This window comes from Periophthalmus magnuspinnatus, chromosome 10 (genome assembly GCF_009829125.3).
Source record: "Periophthalmus magnuspinnatus isolate fPerMag1 chromosome 10, fPerMag1.2.pri, whole genome shotgun sequence".
NCBI classification, from domain to species: Eukaryota; Metazoa; Chordata; class Actinopteri; order Gobiiformes; family Gobiidae; genus Periophthalmus; species Periophthalmus magnuspinnatus.
Window position 1 is genome coordinate 33,031,092 of NC_047135.1, and position 22,084 is coordinate 33,053,175.

Sequence of the window (22,084 nt, forward strand, 5' to 3'; positions counted from 1 at the left end):
GTGGGCTCGTTCGCTCGCGTCATTCAAACGGTTCATGTTCGACGTCCGCGGTGTGAAAAGCAGAGGACTGAACGCACGCTCTGATGTGTCACATACAGTAAGAAGCTGAGGAATATGGATGACAATTGTTCTCAGAGTGACTCAAATAATAATAATAATAATAATGCTTCAGTTTCACATTTAAATTATGAGCGTTTACATTAACATATCAAATACCTCTACTTATATAAAAATGAGTCATCTTAAAAATGAGGTCATTTAAATATAATTGATTGAATATTGTTTCCATGGTGACGCTCTTGTGTTTTGTTTTTTTTAATCAAAAGTTCTAATCAAAAGTTCTAATCTGTTTACAGTATGGCTCAGTACTCGAAAAGCACCATGATATTTGTGTATGTGTTTTACTTAAAAGTTAAAAGCACCCCACCACTTTATTCACTCCACACAAAAATGTTTATATAATCTGAAAAGGCCCCTCTCTCTCTCTGCTCTTGTGCCTTTAAACACTCTCCACCTCTCCATCAGTCCTGGTTGTGCAGGTGCAGCCTGTGCCCTGCTCACATGCACAAGCACAAAGTCTGTGCTCGTTTCCAAAGTGAACAGTGCCCCCCTGAAGTCTAAACGCGGTGCTGCAAAGCCGTGGTCCACACGCCCCGCTCTCATGTCCCAGACATCTCTCTCCATCGCAGTGCGGCTTTAAGAGGAACCGGCTCCTTAAATGCGCGCGTGGCTCCACCCTCCGCCATGATGTCAGCGCACGAGAGGCAGAGAGGAGAGAGAGAGGCAGAGAGGAGAGAAGGAGAGAGAGGAGGGCAGTGTTGAGGAACTGGAGTTCATACAATACTACAGAGACGTCCACAGCTTAGCAGACAGATACGGTGAACCGCCTATCCCGGCTCGTGTAAGTGATGCTGCACTGAGGCACACTTTGATCTAACTCCACTGGGGGGCAATGAGCTCTCCGCTGCCTGCGTTTAACGGCGTTTTATTGAGGAGGATGCACTGCCTTCAATTAGTCTAAAAACAATCGGCTTTGACCAAAATTAGCCTAGTTATTTTCTTGCTTTTCAGACAGAAGTTGTAGCCTGCGCCATGACGCACGCGTAACTTTGCCAATGGCAAGTGCTCTTAAGAAATAAAGAAGACAAACATAGACTAGGGATAAAGTTATTTGTAAAACAAGATTGGATCAATGCTCCGGTGGGATTTCGTCGTTGCAAGAAGAGGAATTACGACGTAAAGGTCATCTTTATGGTCACGAGGAGCGTGGTGCTTTTCTGCGTTTGGATAAGTTTTTTGGAGTGGATATAGCAAACCTTCTAATGAGGATCCTTTATTTTTGTCACCTCTGCCTAAGCCCTGTTGCTGTGTAATTTGTGGCACTTGTTTTTGTGAGACAGAGATGTGTCTACGCGACGCCTCTCGTGGTTGATCTCCACTGAAACGGGAAAGGTAAGGTTCAGTTGTACTTCTGTCTCCATTTACCCACGCAGCCCGGTTCCACTGATGTGTGCGCTCTCATACATTTCACATAGGTGTCCGGAGCCTGCGCCGCCGCGCGCCGGACTGTTCCGCAGCGCGGGCTGCTGGGAGAAACTTGGATGAATCTGTGTGTGGCGCGTCTAGACCTTTTTCTAAAATTGTGTGCACAAAAACACTGAATTTGCGTGTGCTCCTGTAAACTTATTATTCTCGGACTGTCCACTTGCGTCTGATCCGCGCGCTCGATCACGACTCTCCGGTGGAGTCTTGGTCCAAAATGCGGCTCGCTCCTCAGATGCAGACAGTCTGTACATCACCGCTGCGGTTTTATGCCATTTACCTTTCGTGGTGTCATCCTCACCACAGCCTTTACTGTGGTGCCGCGCGCGGACGGTGCGTGGGTGCGTGGCAACAGCAGTGCGCGTCTTCACGCGCTCCTCTGTCACACGGCAGCGTTTCAGGTGATCCATTCTGCTCCTGTTCGAGAGAAACAGGAGGCAGCCAAGGTTCACAGTTCAAAAAGCCTCGTATCCAAACCCCAAGAGGTTCACATCAGCCCGTCCACTCTGTCTTTATCCAATATAAGAGAAGATTATTTGGTCCTCCTTAAAGACTCCCCTAAGGCCCCACAGAAACCAATATGAACACACAATGAAATCAAATGGTAATGTAAACCTCTCCCCAGGTGAGGTGAATAAGGACTATAGGGTTCATTCACTTCTCACTGCTCTGAATTCTGTTGGTAGAAGTACTCAAGTATGGCCCAGTGAGGAGAAATAAATAAAATACAGTTGTAAAGTTGTAAATGCTTCTTTTGCCATATCGATGTATAGCCTAAGTTAAGACTATGAAGTGATACAGCAAAAGTAAAATGACTACAATGCAAAATTACAAATAAACCCAAGTGTTGCCAATTCACTGAGATGGGTTTTCTGGTTTGGTTCAGTCATTTCTGCACAAATGATTGTAATTCATTAAAGGCCGCTCACTATTGCCTCCATTATTTCACCATTTACCAGTGGAGGTGCAGTGTTTGCACATTTATTCATTTTTACAAATTCCACTAACGTCATTTTAATTAAACCCAGATTAAAATCAGCCTTTCTTATTAGTCCAGATTAGCTGTAGAATTACGTAAAGACCCATCAACACAATCACGCTTACCTCTGCACGTATAGGCCGCCCTCTTTAAAGCTCCCGAGCACTGAGTTGTAAATTAGTTCGTCATTTCGCTAATGCAGGACTGTAAGAAATATCACCTTGCGACAATTTAATTACCTAAGTACTACAACTGGTTACAGTCCAAGTCTGTGTAAGAGTGAGGAAAGTGATTGTAATTTGAGGAGCCATAGGGTTAATCAGTCAAACCGCAATGACAAACCCAAAGCAAACACTGGGCAAAAATGGGATTCTCAGGTACAATTATATACACATAGAATTTGTCGTTTATCACGCACACTTTTTCACGGAAATCCTATTTATTGCGTTATCTTAGCATTATTAGCTCAACCTGTTTGGTCAGTTTCAAGTGTCTCGAGGGCCGGCCGCGTGTTATGAACAACCAGTGATCGCCCGTCCATCACATTGTCATATAAAGTGACCGGGGGAGCGCGTGGTAGGTCTCCAGAGAGAAACAAGGGTGTGCTTCTGGATTCAACCCTCTGTCTCGGGCTCAAAATAGCCATTTGAGCAGACTAGTGAAATGTAAGCAAAGCAGACACTCTGACTGACACCTTGGAGCAGTCTCAGTCGCTCTGCCTCCTCTCTCACCCCTCCAGCACTCTCATCGTCGTCGTCCTCCTCCTCCTCTTCCTCCTGCTGCCAATAACCTGTCCCTTATGCAGCGCTGGATGAGGAGCACTGACATGTGGAAGTCCTGAATCCATTGGAAAAGTGCGTTTAAGAGAGAGTCAGTGCTAATGCATTCGACTTGTACAGTTTGGTTCTTTTTGGTGCTGGGATTTGCTTTGCTAATTACTAGAATAATGGCTGCAGACAGTGCTGGTCCAACATTTACAACAGATATGCATTGGATATTCTGTTATTAAATAGTAGTTGAGATGACGTCACACTCCAAGATGCCCAGATGTAGGGGGAAAACCAGTTTACACTATTGATACAAGGTTAATTCACAACATGTTGAGCCTGATCATAGCAGTGACTAGACTAATGGAGCCAAAGCATGTGTTTTAACAATATTTATTTCAGTTGTCTCCATTTGTATGAACTATTATTGGCCTATAGAATGTCACCATCTGAAATCCACCAAAACCAAACCTCCCCAAAGTCCCAACATAATTCCCTTCATTGTATCTTTACTCTGACACTCGACAGAAGCCTCGGTAAACACTGCTGAAGAGAGCAGCTCCGAGACGTCACAAACACAAGAATTTGATTTTAATTAGCCGGGATGTATCACGTTCCTGATCTGTCACATTTCTGTCACATTTCCAGGAGTAACAAAAATATAACCCCCACCATCCCTGCCTCTCTGCTTTCATGCAGTACTTGTACCTGGAGTCCAAAGCGCTTCCCTCGCTGACGTCTGTACTACGTATGTGTCATGTCAAAGGCAAAATCATGACATCCTGCTTTGATCTTCATTATTTTTGCCCCACTTGTATTTACCTATAGCCTTTTTGTATTAAAAACTTAATTCTTGTGCGTGCTCAGCCTGAGAGTGCTGGGTGATCATTGCTCTAGAGGAAAAAAAACATGGCACACCTCAAAGTAGAGTGTGCCACAGTTACTAATAGGGTATATCTCTTCAATATTTTGACACGGTTGTACAACAGCACCAGTGCTATATGTGCAGAATAAATAACCCCTCCGCTCATCAGCGTCGGACGTGTTTTGGCAGGTTTTTCTGTCCAACTGTTCTTTAATGGGTCTCGTGTGACTGCTTCATAAAATGTATGAAAAGAAATCTGTCTTTGTGGGCTTTTGTGAACACTTCACAATTGTTGCCGATTCAAAACGAGTTTAATTAAATTCTTATTTTTAATCAATTCCCCTTTGTCGGTAGGCTGAGAGCTTCAATAGCTATGAATGCTGTTGCCTTGCCAATTTAGAGCACCCCTGTCGAGCAATTTAGGTAGTCATAGCTCTTCTATGGAAAATGATTTGATTCATGTAAAAAGGGGAGCGTTTTTATAAAGTAGGTAATATTTCCCAGAGAGCACTTTCTCCTCCCTTGTTACTGGAGGTGTGTATGTGCAGCTCCGGCTCCAGCTGCGCCTCCACTGACTGATGGCTGTCATCCCGGGGCTGCACACTCGGAGGAAAAGAGCCGTGTGCTGCAGGAAACTGTCTTATGAATATATACCAATCTCTGCGGTAATAAGCACTCAGAGCGGGCTGACCCAAACACATGGGGTACGAGCCGGAGAGAGAGAACTCAACCAGGCCTCTGATCTTTCAATATTTCCACCCACAACACACCGCGCAAAGATCCCAGTCTGGTGAGGGCTTTATTGGCAGTCCCAAGCTCGGATAAACAGAACGCTTCACGATCATCCAAAGGGAATTGTTCTCCACCCACACGTTAATCACGAGCCAATCACTTAACCAGCCCCGTCTGACTTTGGCACAGTAAAAGAAAAAAAACAAAGCTTGTATTCGTTGACATCCACGTGAGAGTAAATGGTCAGCCTCATGTTGAAATTACGTCTGTTCGCCATGTCCCCTGTCCATCACCCACAGCTCCTCGGTTAGGTCCTACTCACCCTCTCAGAAACCCCAGTAAGAATATATAAATGTTTATGAGTCTAACCTAACAGTGACCACGGTAAATATCTCCGTATAGAGCTCCAGACGACTCACACTGCAGCCCACTCCAGTTTCCGTGGCCTTTAGGCTTTTTACATAAACAAAGATGCTGCTGATTTAAATGGAGGAGCAAATTGGAAGTCACCACTGTGAGACCTTTTAATAAACAAAGCCAGGTGATGTAGAATTCAAATGCCATGGTTGTTTGTCGCGGCGTAATAGTGAATGTTGTTTAAATTTGACGTGGGGGAGAAAACATATTCATCAGCGTGTAATGAAGTTATGATTGAATTCGGCTAATTTGACTGATGGCAGCGCTCTCCATAAATAATTCCACCATCTTTGTCTCCCTCCACTGCGGCTGCTCTAAACTGTGCTCTTATCTGGCTGTGCGTGTTTACTCACATGGGCATTCATGAAATATTTGAAGCTCAATTGTTTACATTCGCCGCAAATGAGCCTCTTCATTATTAGCTGCTGTCAACCCCGGCGAAGCTGCGAGTGGTTCAGAAACGCAGGAGCAGAGAATGGAAGGGAGAAGTAAGACGTAACGCGCAGTACTGTACACAATGTCGGAGAGTTTGCAGTACGAGTACAGAGAAATGGCGTATTGGATGAGCAGACTTTGATGGACGGCTGAACGTTTACAAGTGCTGGCATCTGCGCGAAAGTACTGGCGGTTTGATGATGCCATACTCTGAGATGAGCCGCAAGAGCCAATTTTCGCTATTGATTACGTTGTACTTTTCCATGAACTAGCCAATATTTAAACTCATACTCAACCTGATCATTTCTATAAGCGACTAAACCCTAAAACTCACAATATAACAACCAAAAACGTCATTTAAACAACTGTGCTAAATATTATTGGACTACAGAATACTGTGATGTCTCAAATCCAGCAACAACGAATGGTTCAAAGTCCTCAAAATGGCGTCCAATAACAGAAAAGTCCATATATAGCCAACTGGCAGCATGTGTTTTATTTTTCAGCCCTGTTAATCTTCTAAAACTAACTCACTCTAACCTCAATTTGAACCTGACTGAGAAATAATATGTCGTCAAAAAATGTTTCTAGCATAGCAACCGGTGTAAAGTGCTGCCGTGGCGTAACTGCGCTGGTAAAAATCTGCACGGCATGTTCAAAAAAAATCAAATAAATAAAAGCTTCCAAGTGTATGATAAGGAAAGCGTTTGTTTGTCTGTTTACACACCTTTGTCAACAGGTCATACGACGAATTGCGTTGGTACGAATCTCCAGAACTACGGTTTTACAAAGCGTTGGACAAATCTGCATACAAACATACACTCAAAGATAATTTGTTTTTGTGACCCTGGACGAAGCGAGCCAAAATGAAAGATATCAGAACACAATTTATAATGAATACACAATAGGATTCCACCACCCACTCACATTAAACTATAGAGAAGCTTCATTTTGTAGTTGCTGAGCCATATGTCTGAGAAAGTTCATTGCTGCATGTAAATCTAATTGGTTAATGTTAATCTTCTCGTGGCTGGTTATTCAGTGGCTGCTATGTAAAGGTTAATTATGTGTAACAGCTGTTAATTTGTTCTCTAAACGTGGAGTTGTGTATCTCACTGCTAGAATTGGTCAAACTGATTGGCTTTAAATATCCCGGTATTGACTTTGTGTGTTGTTTTTCTCTTCTCTGTGTCCCAGAAGTGCGACCGTAAAAGTGAAGCTTGCCCCTAATTTCGAGTATGGACTTGGCGGGACAGGCCCATGTGCTGGTGGCTCTACTCACCTGCACGTTTCTACTATGTGGGGCCCAGGAAAAGGACTACACAGTCAAGGAGGAGCAGCCCGAGAACGTCCGCATCGGTAACCTCCGCAAGGACCTGGACCTCAACTTGGACCCCAACATCCGGCTGTCCTCCCCGCTGCAGTTCAAGCCCGTGTACAAGACGGGCGACGTGCCTTTGGTGAGGGTGGAGGCCAACACCGGGGAGATCTTCACCACCAATCACAGGATCGACCGGGAGAAACTGTGCTCAGGGGTGTTTGCTGAGAAACGCTGCTACTACGAGATCGAGGTGGCCGTGCTGCCTGACGAGATCTTCCGGCTGGTGAAGATCCGTTTTCTCATCGAGGACGTGAACGACAACGCGCCGCTCTTCCAGTCCACCGTCATCAACATCTCCATCCCCGAGAACACCGCCATCAACTCCAGATACCCCGTGCCCTCAGCGTTTGACCCGGACGTGGGGCTCAACGGCATCCAGCATTATGAACTGGTCAAGGTGAGAAAAACGTCTTTAAATGACAATACTGGCCTTAGATACAGTAGTTTACAGATTAACACGTTTCACAAGTTTCAGAGACCACATCAGAGGTTTGCTGCCACAGTAAAGTGCGTAATAAGTAGCGAAACAGAGCACTTCCTGGTTCTCAGACGATAAAGAGAGCACACAGCAGACTCTTTTGACAATAAGAGCTGTTTTTACATTACATCTGTTCTGATTTAAGAACAAATGTGGTCAAAACTTGGGTACATCCGCTTTAATATTGTCTTATTGTGTTGGAGAGTTTGTCTGTTTGTCGCCTGCTTTGCCTCGAGTCATTTATTTAATTACAGGGGTCTTTTTTGCTCAATAATACCTTGAAAAATATGCTTTTCTATCGTGAGAATGAAATGGGCATAGATAAGTTTCATATTCTAAGCAATAATATCTCCTTAGAGGCAAGCACCAGAAATGCTGCACAGTGAACCTTTAGTCAGAAAAATCAATTTTATTCTTTTGGAAAGCCAGAAAAGATAAGTATGTTATTTAGTACTTTGCATTCCTTCCCTTTAGGTTCTTCATGCTAACCACTCTGCCACGTAATGAATAATTAATCATTTTTAGCATCAAACGTCCACATAAACTTCAGATGGTTTTTAACTCACAGAATCCTCTTGGCAGTGTAAAAAAAAAAACATATTTCTTCTCCAAACACATTTTCTCAGAGTGAAGTCGTCTTAATTTAAGGCGTCGCTGCTGCGGCCTCAGTGAACTATAGAAATGTCCATTTATCACATTGATTTACATGTTAAAGTCCAAACAAATGTTTTTGTTTGATATGGTTTGGATTGGAAGTGTTGCTTAATTTGACTAACTCCAGAACAGTGGGTTGCCGTGTGAATTATGATCATGACTTTTAATTATGCTTATGGGAGTACATTCATTAAAAATCTTGTTGGGACAGAGTCATTTTGTTGACACGAAGCCCAATTATTGATTTGGTGCTTATATAAAATTCCATTTGGCTCAGCTCAGAATCAGACAAGCAAACCTTGGCGGGTGAACATCCCTGCCAACGTCCAAATGATTATAAATGAAGGGCTGTCTTATCTGATATATGCACCAGTGTTCACTGGATGCTGAATCATCAGCTGTACAAGCTAGTTAACAAAGAGCCGCTCTGATGTACCTGATATATTTATGATCAAATACTCACTTGATTGAAGATGTGAAAAAGACTACTGCTACAAAAGCTATTCTGTATAAATTAATTAGGTTCAACTGGGAATACATTCAAGGTAATAAATGAATTGAGGGAATTACGCCAATAAATTTGCCTTAGGCCACCAAATGCTAATTCTGTGGTTTTGAGTTAACCACAAGGGGTCAAAAGCCAGTCTGCTTTTGGTTCCTTTCCAATTTATGCACCAGAAGACACATAAAAAGAGCGGCTGTTTAACCTATTTGTTCAAATTAAAATGTGCATGAGGGGCATTAATATACAACAGTTTGAGTAAAACTAACTTTATAAAGTAGAATAAAGATGAATAATCCAGGCCGACACTGACAGACACTGTGACTACTGTCCTGAATCCTGATCTTCATATTATTTTGGAGCTTAAATTTTAATTGTATTGTTGTAAGGATCATTGTTGAAATAAACAAAGGCACTACACACTGATAGTTTGTTTTCATGCGTCTTTAACATGTTGCCTTCATTGTCAGTCGGTTATCAGTGGCACATTGTCTTTCCATAAAGGTTAATGTGTTTTTATTGTTATCTTATGGACCTCTTCTATTTATCTGCATCTGCTCTGGCCAATCATCTGGCTTGAATCCGCCTGCAGCCACCACCAGCTTCTATTTCTCTGCACACGCTCAATTAATATTCCACATTTTGCCTGTTTTCTTCCCATATAGCTCTCACAATATGATTCAGATCTTATCTCCTTGTAAACACGCACGCATCGCTGTAGGCCGGGAGTGGGGATCTGTAAGGTTAATTCATTTTGATGCATCTGAAATATAACCTGGGGATTCATGAGGTGCTATACTTTTGCTTTTACACAGCTGTGATTTTTCTACATGCCACATTCAACGACCAAGTTTGCTGCGTCTAATTTGAGAAAGCATGTAGCCAAAAGTGCAGACGCAGCACGATTCGCATCTGCAATATATATCAACAGGTTGTGCGCTTGCTACATATCTGATTAAAGCCGGTGAGGAGAATGTAATGTTTTATGCTAATCGGTGTCTCATGCAGAACTGGAGAAAGCTTTTCTTCATGCTGTAATTGGTGCTGGATTTAAGCGGGGGAGCAATATTCTCTGTTGCTTAATGGAGTCAGGCCGGAATGCACAGAAACTAGGATAACGCGCGTTCTCCATTAATAGTCCCAACAACACTCCATATCACGTGGATGGATGACTGCTGAGATGAGCCTTATATTGGGCTTATTGTAATGAGAGGAAATGAGGGAGGCGCATTCCAGAGAACAAACTGGATAAAAGCAAAAAAATCGACATAACAGCACAACACGCGAAGACTTATTCAACATCTATACTCACCTCTGAACTGTTTGTTTTACCATTTATGTCTTACAAGCAACAGCTGATGTGTTTTCATGCATACAGCCTTTTTCTGAATCATTTTTATATGCAGGACTGTATTTATACTTCCACTACTACTAAAGATGCTCACAAGCCTTACACAAACCAGACACAATAAAGAGACTAAATGTATTTCTGTTCAAAACATAACAGATCAACAAGAGCAAATTTAAACAAAAACGCATCTTCTATATAAAATTAAAGGGCCAAATACAGCGACTGCAACTGTGGCTGGGACATGCCGCAAAAAACAAGGATTAAAAATGATAAAACTGTTCTTGAATTTAAAAAAAAAAAAAGCCACCCTCCTTCTGCCCCTTAATAACACACAAATGGCACGTCTGTGTTTTCTGGCTGAACTTAAGATTTCTGAGTGAGCACAAATTGCTGCTCTGTGTGTCTGTCAGGAATACAAATTTGCATCTTTAAAGCGTCTCCACTGCCAGGGTCTCTTCAGTGCAATGTCCTGAATTGTTCATGCCTGGAAAATCACCAGCCAAATGTTGGGCTCATTATTATGATCATGGGCATTTATTCTCTTTGCCCTTTTCTCTGCACAAAGTCCCCACCGTGGATGTCTTTGTAATATCTGCTGCAGCGTACTGTCCTGAGCGCACCTGCCTGACTTTGAACTTCTCATTATGTTTTATTGTGCTCAGGATAAGATCGTGTGACTTGTTTCGGGATTCATGGTACTGAAAAGAGCCCGAGACGTTTCAACGTTCGGGAGCTTTAGTTCAGCCGTGCAGTGGAAAGACAAAGGTTTGGAAGAGAGGAAGAAATTCCTAGAATAGCTCTTGGCCGCTAAGCCACCTTTGGACTATCACAGTGTGCTCCTGTAAGACTGTGTCAGGAGAGAATTATTTTTACACTTTTGTTTCAGAGAGCGTGCTACTACTTTTCATTTAGATGCTATATGACATTTTATTTGTCTTGATGTAGTCAGAGCTTGTTTATTTACCCTAACTAAACTTTATTTTTTTGTTTTTTTTTGTACTTTTCTGCTGCAAAGTTGTTTCTATTTTTTTAAAGACCTATATGACACTATTCTCTGATCTCTGGAGACCTGGAGTTGTTGTGTTGTTTCATTCCCACATGTTTAACACACATACCTGCACATTTAGGTTCTTCTCTCAAGCAGAAAACGCTCCGTTCCACCTTGTGATGTCATCATGTGGTAATACAGGAAGTGCTCCACTGTGTTTTTAAACTCCATACACCTTCATGACAAACATTTGGATAATTTCAGCCACGGAATTGCCATTTTTTTAATGAACAAAAGTAAAAAGGTAGCGGATAACTTGAAAACTACCACCTCATGACATCACAAGGTGGAACAGAGCATTTGAAACACAACTCCAGGTCTGTTTTTTTGGAGGTAACAACATTATAACTCGGCTTAACGCTCATAAGAATCAAGTTTGTGTAAGATATGAATTTTAACATATTCTAAATTGGAAAGAATATGATTTATGTTCTGTCGTTGTAGTAGAACCTCAGGTCAATTTTACTAAACTACTCTAAGTATATGCAGTACACCATCTAGAACTAACTGCAGCTCTGGACCAAAGTATATTTTTATAAAGTACTTTTTCAAATTGCAGCTAATTATCGTTAATTTACATCTTTTCCTCCCAAACGTCCCAGATATGTCCATGCTCTCGTCATCATATTCTCTGCGATTTAGCCATACGATCTCAAACTAAAAGTACGTCAGAGTAACATGTTAGCTACTCAAATGTTCAAGGTCAAACAAAGCAATCAGCTGCATAAACTGAAGAGGATTTCCCCCTGACAGAGACTTAACGTTCATTTATATCGTCTGTGGAAACATAGTCAGGACATGTAGAGACAGTTTGGGGCTGTATTTTAGCTGTGATTTGCAGCTCCACTGTCCACATTAATCTGGGTTGCTTTATGTCATCGCCTTCGGTCTCGTTTTGGTGGGCATAGTGTCGGAGTGGCTGCTGAGATCAATGTGCTGCTGCCGGCTGGAGCATGCCTCACTGATTAACCACATGATGAAGTGGATGTCTGTATTTTGGTTGACCAAGCAGGAGTACCCTCACATCTAACCTTTAACCACACAGATTTTGAGTGGCTCGTAGCGGGATGGCATTCAAAAACACAGGCAAATATTGTACGATCTTGGGTTAAAAAATCGTTCTTGTCGTGACAGATGCGAGGTTCTCAAGTTCAGGGTCAAAATGGGGGTGCATACTGACATTTTGTATAAGGTTACAGACACTTTCTCAGATAGTTTGAAATCATTTTAAAGATAAGAACATTTGAGACACTCTTAAATCTTGAATTACTTTATGGCATAAGACACAAACCTCTGCTGGTCCATGTTTAACCCACAGGCCAGAGCATTGTGCAGTGCATGTTTTGTACCTGTTTCAGTACATTATTATTATTGCTTGCTTCATATAAGCACCGTTCTGTTTTCATTAGCGTTTTATTTTGTCACCTTCTCCTGTTTCTAGGGGTTGACAAAAAGAGACAAACAATTCAGGGCTTCTACTGTCTTAATTATATGCATGAGATCATAGCCAGGGGCCATGTTGGATGGGGAAAAGAAGGAATTAGTGAGGGAAATGGGCGAAGGGACAGAGACAGAGGGAGTTTCTATCAGCATTATAAAAAGGTGCTATAACCGGCTGATGAATGGCTCCCGTCTGTTGGCCCAAAGCCGGGGCATCAGCGTGACTAGAGCCATCCTGATCTATTCACCTCCCAATCTCACTCTCCTCACACTTTTAATAAGGTCGTCAACTTGACGGAAAGATGCGTCTGCAGATAATCTCATGCATTGTCTGCAGCAGGAGGCTTCAGAGTGATGCATCTCCTTTCACCAACTATCTGTGTTAGTCAGACTTTCTCAATCTTTTTTCATCTAAATGAGTCACCACATATTACAGTTCAGGATTATTGAGGGCTGTGGAGCAGAGACGTGACTATGGAGGCATGAATTGCAAATGTATTGTTTTGGTATGACAGTGAGACTATGTTTTTCAGTCTGATGAAATGTACACCACACAAAGTCTGGAAAGTCTTACATCAAATTCATAAAGTACAATATCTTTCTAAGAATCCCTGAAATAATGCCAAGATTCAATATTACAAACATAATAGGTTTGATAGTGCCGTGTTATAGTAAAGTCATATCTGAGGGAGAGAAAGTTCATGATTACTTGCATATTAAAAAGTCTCTTCGTAAAATATAGATATTAAAGTTTTAGAGAGACACATCCTTCAAACTTTTGAGTTGGTGAGTGATTCCTGTGAGCTGGCCCTTTCTTAGCCTGCCCTAGATCTTATCACAATACACTAAGCTAATTTTGCATTCAGGAAGACGCACTGCCTGGGAGATAGCTCCCTTGAACTAATTGAAATGCGCTGTGTGCTGTCTTGTCAGTTGTAAAATTGTGTGAAACCAAGACAAAAGCATAGAGGATATGCTGCCTCATAAATCACTGCGCTGCATTCCCTTTGACACATCCCTAACTCTACATCCTACTATTAACACCAGGCATCGCCAAATATCACAAACTCAGCTACTGTGCTATAGCTGAGAACTGTTCAAACAAATGAGGATTGAGGCCGCTCGCTAGTGCTTAGCATTAGAGCTGCCAGAATGTTGACTTGGACCTTCCAGAAATAGTTGTGCGTTGTGCATACTGAATTATCATCCAAGTCAGTGTCCCTCGTATCATTTAAATGCAACCTCTATGCTTATGTGCATGTCTCCTGCTCACCACAAGGATTACAAAATCAGGTCTGAGAGAGCAGGGCTGCACTGCACGCTGTTTTAAGTAGTTCTGTCAATCAAATCATGACAACCATTCCCTCGGCAGTCACTCTCTCACAGTAATATAACATGGTGCAGTTTGCTTGTGCTGTCAAAGGGGCAGCTGTAGTGTACATATGAAAGTCCTACTCCTATTAAATGTCCGTTACTTGAACAAGAGGAATTTTGTATGTAAATCTCGGTTTATAACTGTGCCTAGACAGAATAATCTGCTATAACATTATGTGCAGCATGAAGCTTATCTCCTTAAAGAGGATGCTTTTTCTTGTTTTACCATGAAACTGCTTCTGACTGAGGCAGCTTCAAAGGGCTCCTTTGTTTCATAATGTGCATGCAGCTCATTCATGGCTTGATCTTCTTCTTATCCCCCCACAGCCCCTTTCACTCTCTTTCTGTCAGCCTCCTCTCTTCCTTCCTTCACTTCCTCACTGCTCTCTCATGAACCACTACTATGCATCATCAATCATATCAATATCAGCGGTGCAGTTCATCTGTGACACATTAGCTTTTGTCCTCAGTTTTACATCTGTTCTGTATCTGCTCCTCTCACATTACTCACCTCTCCACTGATATTATCAACTCCAGGGTGAAGTTACTGTAGACACTTTGAAATGACCCATAAATCTTGCACATGAGGACCACATGACCAAGAACTGGATTCCTCAGCTCACACTTGAGAGCATGAGTTGTTTAAAGGTAACAGTGTTTGCACCGTTAACCCGGAGAACACAATCATGAGATTACGTAGGATTTGAAAACCAGCTTCAGGACAGTTTCACAGGATGTAATTCTGTGCTTTTCCATTTTGACTGAAATGGAAAAGCAGAGCAAGGAGTGTGTCAAAGACTGTTTAATTTGAAGTTGATATTCATCACTGCCTGAAAACTTCAAGCTTATGAAAGTTACAAATGAACCTGGGGAAATTCCGGTTTGAATTTCAAAGATAAATTTAAATGTCATCGGAATCTTATTTTTTAGGATTTTATCAGCAAAGGGGAATGTGTGCCATGTTTTTGCACAATTACAGTGTGTTACCCTTTAAGTGTTATTAATTGCTTTTCACATTCCCTCAGAGAGAAAATTTATGCAACTTTACCCCAATGTTGCAATCTCTCCCCTTTTTCAAAGCGGTAATGAATAAAAATATTACACATGTAAATCATAGAGCCTGTGGTGAAATTTAATGAAATGAAAGTGTTGCACAAAATGTGAGGGCATCTACAATATTTAACTCCCCTGTACATTTGAACCTAACCCTTTTAATTAAGTACTTTCCCCAAAGCACAGGACAATGAAATACATACAGACATCAGCGTGTGATAAGTGACTGCTCAAATGTAACGAGTCATTTTAACCACAGACTAACTAATGTTCAATTGTGTGTTTTCAGAGTGTCAGCGAGTTCGGCCTGGACATCATTGAAACTCCGGAAGGGGACAAGTGGCCGCAGCTTATTGTGCAGCAGAACTTGGACCGTGAGCAGAAAGACACGTTTGTCATGAAAATAAAGGTGGAGGACGGTGGCAGCCCTCCCAAATCCAGCACAGCCATCCTCCAGGTCACCATTTCCGACGTCAACGACAATCGGCCCATTTTCAAGGACAGCGAACTGGAGGTCATGGTCCCCGAGAACGCCCCTACGGGAACTTCGGTGGTGCAGCTCCACGCCTCGGACGCAGACATGGGAACCAACGCACAAATCCACTTCGCCTTTAGCAACCAGATCTCCGTCTCCACCCGGCGACACTTTGCCATCGACAGCACGACTGGACTTATCACTGTGAAGCAGCCGCTGGACAGAGAGGTCACCCCTGTCCACAAACTCATCGTCCTGGCTAGCGATGGCAGCTCCACCCCCTCCCGCGCCACTGTAATTGTTAACGTTACAGATGTAAATGACAACGTCCCATCTATAGACACTCGTTATATCATCAACCTTGTTAATGGGACTGTCCTGCTGTCTGAGAACGCTCCCCTCAACACCAAAATAGCTCTAATTACCGTTACAGACAAAGACGCTGATCTCTATGGGAAAGTGGCTTGTTACACTGACCATGATGTCCCATTTCGGTTGAAGCCCGTCTTCAATGATCAGTTCTTACTAGAAACAGCTGCCCCACTCGATTATGAGACGACAAGAGAATATGCAATTAAGATAGTAGCTTCGGATAGGGGAACGCCTCCTTTGAACACTTCCGCTATGCTTTTAATTAAAATCAAGGATGAGAACGACAATGCTCCCATCTTCCCCCAGCCAGAGATCCAACTTTCTATTCCTGAGAACAACGACCCCTCCACACAGTTAATAAAAATCAGCGCTACGGATGCTGACAGTGGACATAATGCTGAGATTATTTACACACTCGGCCCTGACGCTCCTGATGGCTTTAACATTGACAGACGATCAGGAATCCTCTCGGTTGGCAAGCGGCTGGACAGAGAGAAGCAGGAGAGGTACTCATTCACTGTCATAGCCAGAGACAATGGGTCCACGTCCCTGCAGAGCAATGTCACCGTCAGGCTAATCGTCCAAGACCTTAATGACAACAACCCGGCTTTCACTCACCCCGAGTATAACTTCTATGTGCCTGAGAACCTGCCTCTCTATGGAACTGTTGGTTTAATCACAGTGACAGATGCAGATGCTGGGGATAATTCAGTAGTAACCCTGTCCATTTTGAACAGCAAAGATAATTTCATCATCGACCCACAAACCGGCGTCATTAAACCTAATATTACCTTTGACAGGGAGCAGCAGAGCTCTTATACGTTTATGGTCAAGGCTGTGGATGGGGGGCAACCTCCCAGCTCCTCCTACGCCAAGGTCACCATTAATGTAGTGGATGTAAATGACAACCGGCCCGTATTTGTCATCCCGTCCTCCAATTATTCGTACGACCTGGTGCGAACCTCCACCACCCCCGGCGCAGTGGTCACCAGGGTGTTTGCTATCGACAATGACACAGGGATGAACGCGGAGCTGCACTACAGTATCATCAGCAGTATCATCATCACATCCAGGGTCTCTCCGCGAGGCCTTTTTGCCATCGATAAAACAACGGGTAACATTACACTGCAGGAGAAAATAGTGCCGGCCGACCTGGGACTGCATAGGCTGGTAGTCAAGGTCAAGGATCTGGGCCAGCCCGAGTCGTTACATGCTATTGCACTTGTTCACCTGTTCGTCAATGACTCTGTGTCAAATGCCACCTTTATACAAGAGCAGCTGAGGAAAAGCATGGAGACACCTTTGGACCGTAACATAGGAGACAACGAAGAAATGCCTCAAGCCAATGGATATGTTATTGTTGTCATAGCGATCATAGCGGGCACCATGACTGTCATCTTAGTGATATTTGTGACCGCGTTGGTGCGCTGCCGGCAGACGCCTAGACACAAGGTGGTGCAGAAGGGCAAGCAGAGCGGCGAGTGGGTGTCGCCGAACCAGGAGAACCGGCAGATCAAGAAGAAGAAGAAGAGGAAGAAGCGCTCCCCGAAAAGCCTCCTCCTGAACTTTGTCACCATTGACGAATCCAAGCCTGACGACCCCACGCACGAGCACGTCAACGGGACTCTGGATCTGCCGGTGGAGCTGGAGGAGCAGACCATGGGGAAGTACAACTGGGCCACCACTCCCACCACCTTTAAACCGGACAGCCCCGACTTAGCCAAGCATTACAAATCGGCGTCCCCTCAGCCCACTTTTCAAATCAAACCTGAGACTCCTGTAGCCCCAAAGAAGCACCATGTGATTCAGGAGCTCCCACTGGACAACACTTTTGTGGTGGGCTGCGACTCGCTCTCCAAGTGCTCGTCCACCAGCTCTGACCCGTACAGTGTGTCGGAATGTGGCTGTCAGGGGGGATTCAAGACCGCGGGGCAGATCACCACCCGACAGGTAATTCATGAGTTCCTTTCTATAAACCCACCCACACTAGTCCCCACTCACTCCTCCCTTTGCTGTCCCGTGGCCAATGTGAAACTCAGAGGGTGGCAGCATGAAGCCGGATATAGCCCCGCAAACCATGACCATGTCTATGTGAATGGCATTTGCACCAAAGAATGAGGTTTCAAAAGGGGAGAAATGAACTAGGTTATGAAAGACATTTTTTTTGTCGTGCACTTGGATGACATCTTTTTCTTCCTTATAAGACCTTTTAAGTTTATGTAGTTGCCTTCGATGTTAAATGCGTAGGTTTAGCGAACAGCCTGTGCCACATTTTCGCTGTTAATTTATCACGAAAAGGTTAAATAGTCAAGTGTACCACATCGTTTGTAGTTGAGGAGTGGATTTAGTCGGTGGGTTTGGGGCGCAGAGGATGCAGAAAACTGAGCAAAACTTCGACAAAAATATCCCTTGAAACAACTGAAAGAAAATCAAATACATACGGAATACTGAGTGTGTTTTCTAGCCCATTTGCGTTTCACTTAGTAATCACTAAACTTTTTGTAATATTCAAATTTGCTGACCTGCACCTTGCATTAGAGTAAATTAAATCATATTCGTGAAAGGCTGAGCATAAAACGTCTGGCTTATATAATTGGTAACAAAGGCTACACCGTGATGCATTTATTTATCCGAAAAGTGTCAAGGTGACAGTGCGACGCAAATAAATCTGACGTTGACATGCTAAAACATCTTGATAAATAATTCCACTTTCATTGTGGCTCTGGTTCCTCAAAATATGAAGTGCTTCTTTAGCCAGTGCCAGCGCAAGAAGCTAATGCCAAGGTACAGCAAAGGACTTATGATTCCCTAAGAGATATGTGCCAAATGCGAAGTGCCCCAATAAATAAAAAGGCTTGCGAAGGGAAATAAATGTAAATCAGAGGTAAGGAGAGGTGGCCTTGCACACTTCTGACAGCCCCGTGTGAGTGCTGTACGCAAGACTGAGTAGAGCTGTGGGCGGGGGGGAGGGGTCAGGGGGATCAAGGTGACGCGGTGCCTTGAGACCAATATATTTAAACACCCAGGGAGTGTAGGGAGTCTATAAAAAGCCTGCCAGGCCAATTTCCTATTTAGCTCATAAATGCTGTACTTTAATGACCCAAATTATTAGAATAAATGAGGTATGTAAGGGATTTCTCTGGAAGTTTTAATTAAGATGACACAGGTGACTTTGTGGTGGTGTGAAAAACAAAAGTTGAGGAAGGGTGAACGTCTTAGTGGAGAGCGGATGATCGGAATAGACAAATATTGACGACGTAAACTTGAAATGGATGGATTAAAAAACAGAAAAGACTCTCAAACTGATTGAGCCCCACATAACATTTTTATTTATTTTTCATTAAAGGGCCCATATCGCTATTTCTGATCTGTGTTTTAACGTTGTTTCCTCAGCACAAACAGATTTGGAGTTGTGTTTTGGTTCATTTACACATTTTTAACACACAAATAAATCTGCATATTTAGGCTGGGTTCTTCTCTTAGCCAGAAAACACTCTGTTCCACCTTGTGATGTCATCATGTGGTAAAACAGGAAGTGCTCCAAACACCTTCACTAGAATCATTTGGATGATTTTAGTCCAATCTCTACTGAACTAAATGTAAAAAAGGAGCTGTTAATTTCAAAACTACCACTTCATGACATCACAAGGTGGAACTAAACATTCTGAGCCTTGGAGATGCAAACAAACTAATAACGCGGAGTTACTCAAACGTGTGTGAATGAAACAAAACACAACTCTAGGTCTGTTTTTGATGAGGTAACAACATTCTAACGTGTCTTAAAGCTCGATTTTCCATAATATTGCACCTTTAAATAGTCCTAATTATTATAACGATAGTGTGAGCGTGATGCGTCCTGACATTACTGCGTCACAGAGAATCACACGCAGACCCTCAACTATTTGTTGTCGTCATATTTGTCACGCTATTATTACTTGAGTAGAATGCACATTCGCTGTCATGCTCCTATAAGAATGTGATGCTTCCTGTCTTACTTGATTAAATTCACATGTTTTAAGTTCAACTCGTGTATGTTTGTTTGTGCTTCAAGGGCATCTGTTTTAATGTTGTGAAGATAATTACTTCATCTGTCACTCATGTATTTCTAGGTCAGTTTCATGATATGACATAATTCATTGGCGTAGAGTTAGAATTTCTCCGTTGTGTTGTAATTAGTTTTCAAATCATTTCTTTTTTCACGCCTCATGTTCGTGTGAGTTCGTAGCGAGCGTTCCAAACTCCTCGTGGCGTAGTTTTGGTAAATAACTGTTGATCCTGCGTTACATTGTGTGCTGTGTAATTCATGAAGACTCTCACATTGAGTTGATAGGCAATGGCTTCATCCACCTTTTATTCCAAACCTGGTTAGAAGCTACGCTCTGCCACGCTAAATTACACATAAGCCTGCTTTACGCCCTGCTACCAAAGATTTTATTCAGAACGTGTTTGTATGACACAGTGACGACTTGTCAGAATAATTTCCCCCTGTTACTACGACTCAAGGAAATATGCAGAAATATTCTCTGTGTGTTCCATAATTCCTAAATTATTACCCATCATGCCGTTTATGCATTATGGCTGCAAATTGATTTTCACTTATGCTGCTGATAAGAGCAGAGCATTTTAGCGGAAATAATTTAAAATCAATGAATATCTGATTAGTAAACACCTCATCTAATCTTCCACTGAATTTAGCTTGTGATTATTTTTAGCTCGTCTAATTCATGCTAATGTTTTCGCATCTATAGACCTAGTTCCTCTGCGCTCATGTTATAAAGATAGTACGTCTTTCTTCCTTCTCAACCCTGGAGCAATTGACAAGTGATGCCTCCCACTTTAGATGTGAGATTTCCCACCAGTTTTAAGAGCGCTTATTTAAATCCTGTGTCATGAAAATAGCATGAAGCTTCGCCTGATGAGAATTGGTAGCTGCAAAGGTTAATTAAATGCACCGAAGGGTTAATCATTTGTAATATAGTATGATTAAAATCACTGTAATTAGGTTTGTGGAGAGGTTGATAAGACTGTAATAAAATGGCAACCGTCCTTAAGAAATAGTATAGAAACAGTACAGTGAGACGGAAGGACGCATATCACGTTATGTTTCCTCATCACAAACAGACCTGGAGTTGTGTTTTGTTTCATTCTCACATGTTTAACGCACAATTCTGCAGTTTTGGAGTTCTTTTCTCTAACTGAAAACACTGTTCCACTTTGTGATGTCATGTGGTAAAACAGGAAGTGCTCCACTGTGTTTTTAAACTCCGTACGCGTTCATTTGGATAATTTCACTTCTGGAATTGACAATCTCTTCTGAACTAAAGGTAAAAGGCGCTGTTAACTACCACTTCATGACGTCACAAGGTGGAACGGAGCATTTTGAGCTTTGGAGATGTCGAACAAACATGTGTGAATCAAACAAAAACGCAACTCCAGGATGTTTTTGAGGAGCTAACAGCATTAGAACACGGTTTAAAGCTCATAATAGTCAATTTTGTGTAATATATGACCTTTAAGGCTCATAATATCAACAAAATGCTAGAGCTTATTCATAAACGGGCACAAAGAAGGTAGAACGGTGTGGTTTTGCCGTAGTTCAGTTGTAAACTTAATGCAATATTGTCTAAAACTGCACTATTTCGGACATTTTGGTAAAAGCAAATCATCAAATACAAATACTAACACTAATTAAACCAGAAATATGTATTCAGAATTCATATCTAAACACTTTTCATTCTTCATTTTGAGATTTTGCAGTTTACTCTTGAAGCTAACTAACTGAAACTAACACTAGGGCTATTTTCTAGAAAAATAAACACCTCTTGCAGATTTTAATATAATCAAAACATGTAATAATGAACATTTGAAGGTCGGCAAAAATGTTTCAGACACTTTATGGATATAGTCAACAATGGTTGTATAATACTTAATAGAGCACCAATTTGTATCGCCATATGGCTTCATTATGCAGTGCCAGTTTCAAAGTCCCTGTCTCCTTCTCGCTCTCGGATCCAAACATTCATATAATCGCGCATATTTTATTATTTTTTTTCCGTTAAATCATAGTCCACAGTGTAATAGCTCAGCATGACTCTAGTGAAGTGCTCATCTGTGCACTTTAGAGGAGGCAGTTCAAACACTACACATAGCGCACCGTTAAAGAGATCGTACCGTCGGTGCAAATATGCCGACGTTAAAAGACTAATACGGACCTTTTTT

General features: G+C 42.3%; 1 protein-coding gene across 2 annotated transcripts in view; it reads left to right on the forward strand.

Moving 5' to 3' along the window:
- The first annotated feature begins 1,096 nt into the window (after positions 1–1,096).
- The window catches only part of pcdh11 (protocadherin 11), a 161,133-nt gene continuing 140,145 nt past the window's right edge, over positions 1,097–22,084 (forward strand). For both annotated transcript variants that reach the window (XM_033974233.2, XM_033974234.2), the window contains exons 1-3: positions 1,097–1,452; positions 6,935–7,515; positions 15,308–17,815. In XM_033974233.2, the coding sequence (XP_033830124.1) occupies positions 6,976–7,515; positions 15,308–17,815 (3,048 nt within the window). In that variant the 5' untranslated portion in view covers positions 1,097–1,452; positions 6,935–6,975. The remainder of the gene's footprint in view (positions 1,453–6,934; positions 7,516–15,307; positions 17,816–22,084) is intronic.